The sequence below is a fragment of the Charadrius vociferus genome, unplaced genomic scaffold, assembly GCF_000708025.1.
Source record: "Charadrius vociferus isolate BGI_N301 unplaced genomic scaffold, ASM70802v2 scaffold49, whole genome shotgun sequence".
Taxonomy (NCBI): Eukaryota; Metazoa; Chordata; class Aves; order Charadriiformes; family Charadriidae; genus Charadrius; species Charadrius vociferus.
The window spans coordinates 5,801,763-5,815,559 of record NW_009661375.1 but is presented as its reverse complement, the minus strand read 5'-3'; the positions used below and the strand labels follow the sequence as shown (position 1 = coordinate 5,815,559).

At 37.1% G+C, this 13,797-nt stretch overlaps 1 protein-coding gene across 1 annotated transcript in view; it reads right to left on the bottom strand.

Moving 5' to 3' along the window:
* Positions 1–335: 335 nt before the first annotated feature.
* NAA30 (N(alpha)-acetyltransferase 30, NatC catalytic subunit) overlaps positions 336–13,797 on the bottom strand; it is a 48,507-nt gene continuing 35,045 nt past the window's right edge. Inside the window, exons 3-5 of the mRNA XM_009893961.1 lie at positions 10,844–10,967; positions 8,762–8,817; positions 336–1,547 (exon numbers count right to left, since the gene is read on the bottom strand). Of these exons, the coding sequence (XP_009892263.1) occupies positions 1,410–1,547; positions 8,762–8,817; positions 10,844–10,967 (318 nt within the window). The 3' untranslated portion in view covers positions 336–1,409. The remainder of the gene's footprint in view (positions 1,548–8,761; positions 8,818–10,843; positions 10,968–13,797) is intronic.

Sequence of the window (13,797 nt, the reverse complement as noted above, 5' to 3'; positions counted from 1 at the left end):
TTTTATTTCTTTTCCCCCCAAAGTGAAAAAACACCCAACTGATTCATAGAACTGGGCTATATAATCACATGGAACAAGAAAGCCTAGACGCTGTAATTACTGAAAAAATTGATGGGTATTGGTAAAACTTATGTAAGCCCAATTAAAGAAATGAAAACAAACAAAAAAAAAAAAAAGAGAGAAAAACAGAGCAAGAGCGAATGCGAAAAAGAGAGAAAGAGAGAGAGAGAAGTCCTTCCCCGCTGCTTTGATTTGGAGGGAAAAAAAATCCCCCAATAACTTAGCTCATGTAAGTTTAGAGAAAATGAGAGCAGCTAAAAATGGATACAATACACCTTGAAATTTATTTCCAAGACCAAGAACCAAAGATTGAAGCATTTTAGAACACTGAAGCAAAGCAATCTGAATCTGAAAAAAAAATTTGTTCCAACTATCTTAAAATAGCTGTTTTTCAGAGCGTCTAGCAATAATTTTGATTAAATAAAATCATACCAATTTACATTAATTTTCTATATCTTCTTTTAAAAGTCCCTCACTCTTTTAATGGAAAAAGTGCATCCAAAACCAGCAGAGATTTACTGGTGACATCAGGTTCTTTTAGCAGCTACTCAAGGTTTTCAAAATAGCTTACACTTCTTGCTATAAGAAAAGAAGGGCCTTCCAAACCCTCATTTGGGAGAAGTATCCAAATTATAAAAATCTGAAATAATTTATTATCAAATCCAGAATTTAAATAAAAGCAGAAATTTTCTTGCAAAGACAATTGAAGAAAGTAAAAGAATAAAAGCATGCACTCCAAACTTAGAGGTGAAGACAAATATACTTATCTATACAGGCACTGGCAGACGCAATTTAATTGTTACTGTTACTCATTGTAACACACACCCCACCCTACAATACATTTTTTCATTCACTAATCACTGAGGTACCAATATTTAAGAATGGAAAATTCAATATTGAAAAATAAAACCTAAAATTGAAGCCTTTTCCCAGAAAACTATGGCAATTTTTGTATGAAATGTTAGTATACTTATAGAATTTTACAATCTACATTGGCTTTTTTCTGGAACGAAAAGTCGCGTTCCACATACAGGTTCTTTGATAAAATGTTCACTGTGTATGCAATACAGTCAGTAGACTTGCAAATGAATGAACATGTCTTGGCTATCAACTGGCACATCTTGCTGGTACCAAAAGAACTCGAAGTTTGAAACAATCGGTTTTAATTCTGAACAAATGCGCCATGCCAAAGTGCAACAAATATGTGCGACACTCAATGAGACACTGACAGAAAGAGCTGCATGGAAATTACTAAGTCCACCTGCAAAGCAATTTTGTACAAATTGCATTGCATGCAAAGGACAACTCTGCGCTGTTGGGACGTCAGTTGCTTGATGTGATGCTTTCTTTTAACGCAGCCATAGTTTAAGACGCAGTGCATCAACTCCATTTAAATAGTATCTGAACAGCCTCTTGTCTCGCACAAAACCAAGGTTTTCATAAAGTTTCAAAGCAGACTTATTTGTGATTTCTGTATCCAATACAACCTTTAAGAAAAAAAAACAAAAAAAAGAGAAAAAACATCATATTAGAAAGCAGTTGCAATTGCACGACTACTGAACCAATTTCAAAGATTAAAGGTATGCTTATTAGCAATCAATTTTTTCTTGTCCTGACTTACTCAAGCAACCTCTCTCCATTACAACACTCAAAAAAAAAATAGCAGTTAATCAACAATTGTAATGATAAACAACTTTCATTCACATCAAGATTTTAGTTCTTTGCTGTAAACAGTATTTCAACTCACTACCTAATAGCTAGGGTAAAACCAACCAACCAAAACCCAAACAATCCCTGCCTCCCAACATCCCTCCCCCCCCCAAAAAAAAACCCAAACCCACCCTAAAAACAACCTACCAAAGACGTTAGGGTCCAAAACATACTTTGAATTTTGAATGAGCAACTGGACTTTTGCATGTCACAAGAACTTGGCACATAAGGTTTTGTTTGGTCATTTAATATCTTTGACCTCTAATTCGACAGATTTAGACCTAGATACAAGCTTCAGCATTCTATGACTAGCTGTCAGCCCCGATGTTTGCACGAAATAGTTGCGCTCAACACAAGTATCCCAAACTCAAATCAGAGTGCACATCAGGAAGAAAGAGCCGCTTTTTCCATCTTTTTCCCCCCTCAGTTGCAGGAAGACCTGCCATACACAGCTCAGACCAAGTGTAAGAGTAGTCCAAATTAAGCAAAGACTCAAAATTGTCCCAGAAGTCTCAAGTACAGGCAAAAAACTACACTGGCGGCAACAGGAAGTTAAATACAAAACTGCTGAAGTACGTCCCTCTGAATTGTTTTCCCCTCTTCTCCCCAAATGCACCGAGCAGAGCTCTGGCACACCTGGTGAGCAGCACACCCACTCCAAATGATAAAAACTTGCTTTGTCTCTTTACTGTGATCCAAGTCAATGATTTAAGGACTCTGCTATTAAGGATAGATCACGATTGTGCAAGAACACATGCTGAACTAATAAGCTGACTAGACTACATACAGTCCCATGACAATGTACATTCACGTATTAAACAAGAGCTGATGGACACTGTAGAAATACCATATAATGAAAATACAGCCTAAGCAATTTCTGCAGCAAACCAGTGATCACTGCCAGTGTTAAGTCCACTAATGGCTATTTCTAAACCAGCATTTGATACCCACTCTGTGTAGTTACAGCTATATACATGAAATTTCCCTAGTCCAAAAATAGTCATCTACCCCACCTCAAAACCTAGGAAGGACTCCCTTTCTCCTCCAATAAAAAGCAGGAAAACTGTTTAACATCCCCCTACCACCCAAATAACTAGGAACAAAATACTAGCCTGTATTTGTAGAGCAGTTTAAGTCAATCTACTTTATGTACTCCACAGCCCCACTGCCTTCAGGCTTGCATTTCCATTCTCCCTCAGCTCTTCTGCCAGCTCACTAGGCTTCTTGCTGAGCTACTTCAGACAGCAACCTGGTAGAAAACCTTTCCTTTTTCTCTCCATCGAGTTTGTTTTCTGCAGTTTGAGGAGCGGCTAAGCCAACATAAAAGAAGGAGGCAGCCAGAGTTAGACTGCTCACCTTCAATATGATTTTAAGATCCATTTAATGTATATATTTGACCACTACTCAAGTTTCAAGCCACTCTGACCACATTCCAACGGATAATTCACCTTGTGCTTCTTGACATAAGAATGTGTGAAAGATTAGTAAATCTGGAGCCAACAACCCAATGAACAACATACACTGGGGAAACATAAGACTTAAAAGTAGTTCCTTTTCCAAAAAGGAACTAAGAGTCACACATTAAAATACTAATAGTCAGAGTTCTTAAATTACAGCAGGACAGTCTGTTGTATCTGCACTCTTTAAGACAAGCTAATTCAGTTCTTAGTCTTATGGCAAGAATTAGAGATTGAATTGCTCTTGCTGGCAGTTCAGAGAGTATTACTATCAAGTCCTGTGACTTGATCAATTATTCTTAACATCTTTAATCCATTAAAATGGCTATCTATTAATTTATAACTAGTTATAGAAGCGAAATAGTTTTCCTGAAGATTGCTGTTTTCTACACAACTATGCACATTGTACAACTTCTTAATTCAAATTAAAACAAAGCATTACACCAAAGAAGCAATCTGACCCATGTAAATTGACAGTGCAGGAGACTATTATTTGAACTCTAGTTACAAATGGCATTCACTCTCATAAAAGTTTAGTAACCTGGCAGAGTGATATAACGAGTCTGTATTCACCTGCAAGCTCCCACATCTCGCAATGCTGAACAACTTCCAACACTGCAGATCACTGAATTTAAGGGAGTGGTTAAATGTTGAAATTCAGGTTTGTTGGAATCCCACTACCTGAGTCAATGCTCATCTTGAAAGCAAACCCAAGAGATTTGCTCTGGTATTGCTAAGGAAGACCCGGCACAATGAAAAGTAATTCCCTCATCTCAATATACTGCTTTGATCTCAAAGGGCTAAAGACGTGCTTCTGTTATCTAATAAGGAAACACAGTCATATTTTATCCAAACTTCATTAGCTTTGTTTTGTGAAGGATTCATCTCTTCCTGTGTGAGATTTTTCAATCAAGCTTCAAACGTTCAGTCATTATGTTTATTACTGGTCTCACAAGGTCTATTTTGTGGTACACATACGCCTGTTAAATCCTCTAGTAACACAATCGCATCCTCCCCTGGAGACTAGCAAAGGTCTGATTGGATTTAACAGTATTTCTGCACAAGTTGCAGCTTTCTGAAGGTTGTTACTTTCTCTTATGTCTTAAATTTCAAAAACCTAACATTTTATCTCAACTGTCTAATCTTAACTGGGTTTAGAAGCAAGAAATATTCTATAGCGAGAGCAGAGTGCAATGTTTCTTGTTACTATGTTTTCATACCTAGAATTTATTCCTAAACTGAAGAAAAATGGAGAGGTCAAGCTTGTTCAGTTCAAACTCTGAATGAACTCAAGCTTAAGAACCGAGTCATAGAATTAATACGGCCAAACCCAATAAGCAAATGAGGAAAGTATTCTCTCAGCACTCACAGGAGAGGATGCTATTCTTCCTTGTAAGTCTGGCATATCATCAGACTCAAGTTATGGGTGCCTGTCCAGTGTCCTTAAACTGATTAAGTGCCTTAACTTTTAAAGAAAGGTAGCACCCAAAATATAACACCTAATACCTTGGAAGATTTGTAGGCTAAGAAAAAGCTACAATTTCAATAGTTTGATAAATTCAAATAGGATTATATAAAAATATACATTTAATTTTTACAAGTGTGGCACTGAATTAAAATGATCACCCTCAATTTTCAATGGAAATTCTTGTGAGAAGTTGCAACTCCTTTTCACATTCTACATTTTGCTTTAAAAAGCTCTTAAAAGTCCTATTTACTAGAATCCTATTTTGATTAGTTACCAGGTACATGGTACATTATTTTACTAATATGAAGTGAATAAATCTTATGTAGATTACTTACAGTGATTTGTTACTGATGGAAAACCTACATATGAATGAACAACTCCTCCTTTCTCATTGTGATTAAGGGATGTAACATTTCCACATGAAGGTCTTAAGCAGCACCATTTTTGAAAATTGCTTGTCCGTAAAAACTTAGCAAATGTACAAAAATCAGCCAGACACCTAACTTGCTTGAGTTAGCACATACTTTCCTTTTCCACATCGAGAGAAAAACTTTCAAAACTTTGGAGATGGGAGCACAACTATTCACCTTCACCTAATTTATTTCCATAGCTCACATTTCTATGCAACCAGCTCATACAGGAATTCTAAATCATTATGACCTATTGGAATCTCAGGCCATCATAATCTTGAAAACCTCCAGTTCAATACCCCAAATATTAGAATTCGTTAACATCAAATGCCCGAGAAAGTCACTAAGGTTTGAAAAAAAAACCCCATATATATAAAAAAATAAATCAAAGATCCCTCAAGTTTTGTTATGTCATATCCAGACAACTCACCTCAAAGCACGCTGTTGAGTACTTTCTTCAGGCTTGAAGGTTATTTCTAGTTCAACCACCCACCCCCAACAGCAGATCACTTCCCTTGTTTCTATTCTAATACAGGCCATGGCCAGCTCCATGGTCATCTCCTCCCCTCCGCACAGATTCCACCCCAGCCAATTCTGTTCTTCACTTACACCATGGCTTTCTCAAGCCAGGAGACAACCCCTGGCTGGTAGGATATTGCCTCTCAGCTTTGAAGCGCGGCATATAGCATAAACTACCTCTTCGGCAGCTGGCTGACCACAGAAGCTTGCACTGTAAGTCACTTGTTCCATAGTTCTGGCTTAATTGATTCCCAGTAAATTAGCTTGCAGGAAAGAAAGTGTCCTTAATCACTAAAATATTGCAGCATACGTTGAAATGCCAGCACATCAATAGTGATTTTTCAAGATTTTCTTCTGTGGTGCTGTATATATCCTTTATTTTTCAGGACTCAATGTTGATACCTCAAAAGTCCAATCTACGGTACTTTGAAAAGTAACACACTGAACAAAGTATTTATCAGATTATATGCCACAAGTTATTAAAATTAAGTACATTTACTGCATCTATTCCATAATTAGATTGAAAGGAAGAGTTCCCAAGCAGCCTTTGGAAATTTTTCATGACACCCACAGCCGCATATTCATTATTTTAATCCTATTCCAAGCAAGTTTCAGAAAATAGCATATTTTTGAATTGCAGTTCATCTTTTATCAAGTAGCAGTATCTTTTTATTTTCATCACACTTTTATTAAGGGATGTAGAAAAATATCTTAAGAAACAGCAGAGATGAGTAAACTATTTACACGCCTCACATAGACAAATTACTGCGATGCACTGCTTTGATCAGCTTTAGGCATCAATTAGAAAGCCAGAAACTATTCTCCCAACAACTTTTGTAAAAACTGGTGAGGATAAGTGCCTTAGCTCTGTCGGACAGAACTTTTAATGGGTGGCTAGTTGGGTTTTTCAGATTCTGGTCACGACTGAAAACTCAGCAACACACCACGTGGGGTACAAGTAACCAACGTCATTATTTTGTGCCCTGTCTATCTGGAAGAAGCATACACTTGGTGGCAAAGAACAGAAGAAAACATGAAAACACTGGCTATTTGGCTGCAGATAACCCGTATGTGAAAAAGAACGATATAAGTATGTCAAATCAGTGTGGGTATGCCTCTGCTGTCTGGTGTACAAAGTCAGAAATATACTCTGCTTGTGCTTCACATTGCCCAGGCATCATGAGCTCCCATTTCAAAATTCCGTGCCAGCACAAGACTCAGCTGATGCAAAAGCCCCCAAGAAGCAGGGCGTAATTAGTTCAGAATCACCATGCCACAAACACAGTTACACAGTTTCCAAACTGGAACTGAAACATGCCTGTGCCCGTCCAGCACATGCTCCAAGGAGCTTGAACTGTAGTACATTTGATAAAAGAGGGACAGCAATAGTCTCTGAAAAACACCCTATGCACTTAGTACGAAGCATTTATACAGCACCATAGATGAAAATCTGTGACTAAGACTTAATGAGGTCTTACTGCAGACTAGCTTGCAATCCTTATCACATTTATTTCATTTTTATGAAGATAAGAAAACAGTAAGAAGGACTCTTGGACTAATATTACAGCAGTAGAAAAAAAGACAGATACAGGAAGTATCATTACGCATATATCTCTTAGACAGTCCTGTTTAAAAATGAAGTTACATGAGAAATAGTACACATACACTCATAAGTCATATGGTAACTACTGCAACTCTGGTAGCTTGAGTAGAAATAGCCAGTTCTACTACTGACACTGTAACAACAGTAGGCAATTCACTTCACTTTTCTGCACCTCAATTGTCCAGCTGTGATGTGAACAGTGTGATACCATTCTTCAATTATTTTTAAATTTTTTAAAAAATCTTGAATACTCTAGCAACAGCAAATGACTTCAAGAACATAGTGGAAAGCAGAGAAAAAAACAGAGGAAAAAAACTAAAAACTTTTCTTGATTAGTTCAATGTAGCAAGTGGTAAAACAGATTAGAGCAAAGCATACTACATATGATAACAGAAGGAACAAGCCAAAACACAGAACTTGAAGAATTACAGAACTGTAAGATTGCACTACACTGCCTGAGTACAACATAAATTATAGAGGGGAGGGGAAAAAAAAAAAAAAAAAGACAAGATACCAGTAAGCAGAGACATGAAGGAATATGACAGGAAGCATAAATATCTCAAATAATGAATGAAGTCAGAACATATGCGAGGATGCTGCAAGAGGTATAACACAAGTGGAAAAACAGAGTATGTACCACAAGTCCTGTGACACAAATTGTAGTTTTGCATACTAAACTTCACCACACCGCAGTAGGACAATTGAGGGAGCAGTTGAAATGAGGTAACAGAGATCAAAGGACCATTAACTATGACACACTGAAATGACACAGTGCTCATGGGTCAGGAATAAGGTAACAATTGCATTGTACCAAGCAGATGAAAGTTAAAGGGACAGATAACCGGATTAAGGAGAATGGATATAGGGAGAGTTCCTCACAAGTTAAACGTGGCACATAAAGATAGTTAGTTGCTCTATATGTATATATACACATATATATAAAAAAAGTAGGAACTGTAATCAAGTGAAAGGAAAGACTGATAACATATAGGCCAGAGAACGTTTGACGGTCATTCAGTCACTTTTCCTTCCAAGTTTTTGTTGACATGCTAAATCATGAGAGTTCTGTTAGTGCTATGTAATATAGCTCTGCACTGTCAGGACAGCCTGATGACTTGTGATAAAACCATATTCTGCAATACGACAGCACGTACTGTTCCTGTATCTCTCTGAATTCTAAAAGTATGGAAGTATTACATGTAACACGCACGTTTCACTGGTCAGTAGCACCTTAAACTAGAGTCTTTGGAGGAAAACAGGCCTGCGACCAAAGGCTGGGGCAACTTTGCAAAGTAAAACAAAACCCAAAACACTGAATTTGTGCCCTTATGACAAATTTAGAAAATGCTCCTCCTATTTGTGCCATATGTTTTTCTGAGGTTATTTTTCCCCTTTATTATAAAAGGAATAGCTTCTTACCAACCCACTCCCCACCTAAAAAAAGTCCTGTAGAAGAAAAACCTGTGAAATGAATCCACATATAGGAGAATGCAAACCATTTACATTATGAAAGTTTTTGATTATAAAATCTTACCTCATCACAATCTCCTTCAACCATAGCATAAATAGCTTTCTTAACCAAGTTTGTACCTGAAATACAGATTTCAGTAATTGTCAGAGTTGCAATGCGAAAGATGCTAGTTTATATATGACTAATGTGTGCTACCTACATGACACGACACCTGGGGAAAGCAGGGAGGAAAGAAAGAAAGAAAGAAAGAAAGAAACAAGAAGTTGCAGTCAAGTTGCAGTCTCAAGTTTGAACATTAAAATAATTTGGAAAGTGATCCAGAGACTCAGCTTGAGCGCAAGATTCTTTAACACACGGATATTAGAAACAGGCTTCTATGTTTAACATAGTGTTATATATAGCCTTCCAAGATGTGATTCATTCCTTTTTGTTGCATTTAAAGTCAAAATCTGCTGGCATGTACTTGAAGGACATTCATCTTCCAAGGGAATTTCCTCTTACTAAAACAAATACTTCTATTAGTAACAGAACTTATGAAACCACTTTTCTTGTGGCTCACTCCCATTTGGATTTGCTAGTATCTAATAATACGGTTGAAGCCCATCCCTTCCCCTCAGTCAAGCATTACTTTAATTCTTTATCATTATTTTTCATCTAGTTCACAACAGTTCTACAAATGTAATGTCCCTACCTGTCTGTAGCATTGGGGTGAAATTGAAAGTTGATTTCAAAGTTATTAGTGGAAAAAACTGCTGTTCAATGAAATTGCATAAATCTCACTTCCATAAGAAGGCTAAGGAAAAGGAAAAAAAACCCCAAGGAATCTAGAGAATGTTTTAAAGTATTCTCAAAACTTTAATCAATTAAGAGTTTCATTGAACGTACGACAAAACTGTACTACATTTAAAACAAGTCTTCAGATTAACAGCATACTTTGAGAAACAGCAAGGTGGCAAATGTAGGAAAAAGTAACGCTAAAGTAAGCAAGGCTTTAAATATAAGTTCTGTTCATATAATTCAAAAATAACAAACTGACCAAAGCAAGGGAAAAATATTGCAGAGATCTTCATAATAACAGCATTACTTATTTACTTATGAAACCAAGCACCTGCAATTAAATTATGGCAGGCTACTTCATGACTCAGCTAAAAGGAGACAGTGATTTCTCAGTATCCTCTTCCCTCTGCTCCACTACAGAAAGCAACAATGGCTTTTGAATTGCACTGAAGAAAAAAAAAAAATAAAAAAATCTGCACTGCTTGAATAGCCATGATAATACACAGTGCTTCAAGTTTTTTGGAGGTGGTTTCTTTTTTTTTTTTTTTGTAAGAAGAGAACAAGCACAATGGTACCATTCTGCAACGCATCACCGTATTTTTCCACTGCAAGTAATTTTCTGTCTTTAATCACAAAAGTATGAGTCGTTCCGTGTGAATGAGCGGTGAAGCACATTTCTAGGCTTTAACGCTGACGTCTACGTTTTAAGTTAAAAATATGTTACAAAATGTAATTTCACAAAAACCAGCACCAAAAAAAATTAAGTTCCATAAGAACAGATCTTCAATTAAGCCAACTAGGATAACTGGTGTTGGAATGAAAATCCCTTCATTGGGGCAAAACTGATCAACGAGGGAAGAAAAACTCCCTGCCCAGAGTGATCTCTTTTATCATGTATCTTCCCAACATTTTTCCCAACTGTTTTTCTTCACTTATTAATACGACAATGAACAACATACATTCTCCCCAACAGGCAATATATGCATAATTGATAGGGGAAAGCCAGAGGATAAGTCCACTGAAAAAAGACAGACTGAACATAACAGAAATACAGCGATGAGGGCACATAGAGAAATGCAAAGCAATTCCCACGGTTGTTACGTGACAGCGGTACCAGGCAGAGGGAAGGGGCTGCTGACTGCCTTTCTTTTTAGCTTTATCATACCCCAGATAAAAGTCTCATAGGGCATTTCAGGTTATTTTAACAAAATAGAAAAAGCCACTGGGGAGCTCGTGTGGTCGAGTAAGGCAGGGATGACAGACAAAGCACCACATCTAGAAGTTCAGTTCTGCTTAAATCTTTATGACAGCTACAGTTATCCCAACTACAGGATTTAAGTAAGAAATAACAAAAAAGGCTATTCTTACCAATTCCTTTTCTTCTGTATTTGGAATCCACTGCTAACATGGCTATATAACCTCTGCGGAACATCTTTTTGTGCATATCCAGCTTGCAGACGATGGCACCTACACACTCCTCACCTACCATGGCCTTAAAGACAAACATACACGTATGCATTCTCAGTTCGTGATCTGCAGTGCTACCAAAAGTAGTAAACCAGTTCATTTTAAGTGAAACAGCCACACAAAACTTGTTTGCATAAACCTATAAAAAACAGCTAAATAACTTTTAAAAAGGTCTCCAAAGTATAAATAAGATTAAAGGATTCTTATTTCTTTATTACATTCAAATAAAGTTACAGTCAATTAACAACCAATGAATTGTCCTGGAGAGAACCACAGTATTACTCCATGAAGTCTACAGGCAAGAACACGTGTGAGGAGTGGGGGGAAGACCAGGTTAATGCATAAATCATCCTTTCACATGAGCTGCCGCAGGTAAAAAAGTTCATTCCTGTTTTATAGTGATTTGAAGTTTTACGTACAAGGACTGTGGTAGATAACATGCTTAATTTTTGTCTGGTTTTAATGCCAAGGCCACAATGGATCTGAGAAAAACGTCGCTGCGTTTAATCTTTAGAAACTGTCATTTTCAGTCATACGACACCCAAAGAACAAACAAAAAAGCACACAGTTAATTTCACACATTTTAACTGTTCAGAGATTTCATTTGTTAAGAGCTACGCACTGACAGTTAATCCCAATAGTATTGTCACAAAAAGTGCGGTCAGGGAGGTGTAGTTATTCTGAGTTTCTAAGAAAAAACAAAAACAAAAACAAAAACAAAAAAGCGAGAAAAGAACCCAACCTCTTCCCAAACACTTATCAAACTACTTCCACAACGACTGTGTTCACCAAAATTTTACCATGAAATATATTAGAGAAAGACTATAAGAAAAACTAAGCCATATGTTAACTGAAGGATTAGGCAGCTTGAGAGATTAATGACATTATAACCTGCAGCAGTAAAACTGAATAATTCTGCAGAGTAGGATAGCATCCAAGGGGAGAATGAGTTACTATTCATTCAGGAAGGACTGAAAGAGATAAAAAGAAACTCATACTTGTACATATGGGTGTATAAGTGGATCCACAGACTTTGATAGACCTGTATCTGCCGGAGGAACTAGCCTTCGGCTCAAGTGTAGCAACTAAACCGGGACTACAGCACATGATTGGCACAAGCATGTGCTAGCACAAGGGCTTCTGGATAATCCAAATTTACACCAGTAACACACGTCAAATGAAAAGGACTTGCCAAAGCCAGCACTGCCAGGCCTCAGCGCAACCCACCTGCGAACCCACTGCTCACTTCTCCAAAGTCTATGCTGTATATTTTATAGCCTCCAACCCCTTTTTTTATACAGCTTGTAGGCTAAGACTCTACGGAGAGTAGATTCGTTCATTCAAGATGGTACTGCAGGCACAGACACACATTTTTTTTCACCCCAAGAAGAATAATGTCTTCTAGTATCTCTACCTGCATGATGGGTTACTAACCAAGTTAGCTGTCAACCAGGAGCTGTATCAAAGGTGAAACGAAGCAGCCCAAGATGTATGAGCTGCAGCTCCAAAGCTCTACAGTGCAGCGTGAACCTAAGAATTTCTAATATAGTTTAAGCTCATCAGGCAAATATAGTTATTGCTAAGTTTTGATTTGGCAGGAAAACATTTTTAGCAGCATCCAAGAACAACCCTGAACAATCTAAACAAGTGGGTTTTTTTAAAAAAATATGTATTTCAGTCCATTTAGATCACGCTACACAGCCTCTAAGTAGTCTTTCCTTTGGTATAAAATACAGTTTATTCCACAGAAAAGAAAAGCTGTACTTATACTAAAACTATGTATGCAAAGTGTCAGCTCAAGGCAAGTTTCGTATCTCGGCTCAGACCTGAGAAAACCAAGGAGTTAAATAGAGAGTATCATCAGACAGACTGTTCATAACATTGCTATAATTATGCAGAGTACCTAGATGTAATCTTATACCTCACTAAAAAAAAAAAAAAAGCACACCACAAACTAGCATGTTATAGTTATGCTTTGCCCTGAAGTGAACACGTGCAAATTGTTGATCGTAACAGTCACGCGGAGAATTTTTAAGAGAGAGAGATATATATATTATTTTTTTTTTAACACTTCAAGAGGAGCGACATTCTAGACATTGCATACCTGCATTCTTTCTTGTTTAGGGCACTTTTCAGAAAAGCTATGTTCTTGAATCATATATTTAAAATGCTAAATGAACAGCAAAGAATTTTGTTTCAGTGATCAAAGAAGCATATACCCACTGGTTTTACCACTGTTGCCAGAGAGCTGAATACAGTATGACTTTTTTACCAGTTCCCCAAACACTGAGATCTATTTCTCTGTCTTTAGGCAGGTAAGTCTGCCAGTTAATCTACGGTTGTTCCACTTACAGAGGGAGTGCTGCATTTCCACCTCAATTTAAAGAATTTTTTTGTTGCCTTTCCTCTCCTTTCTCTTTTGTTCCAACCTTATCTAAAGCTGGCAATGAACCTAGAATGTGATGTAAAATTTTGTAATTTGATTCCCTGGAGAAGGTTAAACTGTGTAAATAAAACAAAAAACAAAAAAACCCCAAACAATCCAGACCGAAATAGGGAGAGTGGGGAGGAGGGAGAAAAAGTAGTTGCCATACAACACCATTTATGAAAAGACCATCATGGGCCAAATTTTCTTTTGAGGTATATGAGAGTACTTCCAAACATGCAACTTTCTACAAACAGAATTCAGCCAAGTTACTATTATAAACCCCACGGAGTACTATAAGATTTACTTCAATCGTAAGTCATTAGCAGGATTAACACACATGAACTCAAATCCAGTATTTGCATCAACTTTGTTCTTAGTTTAAATGTTTAAAACAAAATACCTTCATATTGCAACCATGTATTACTAG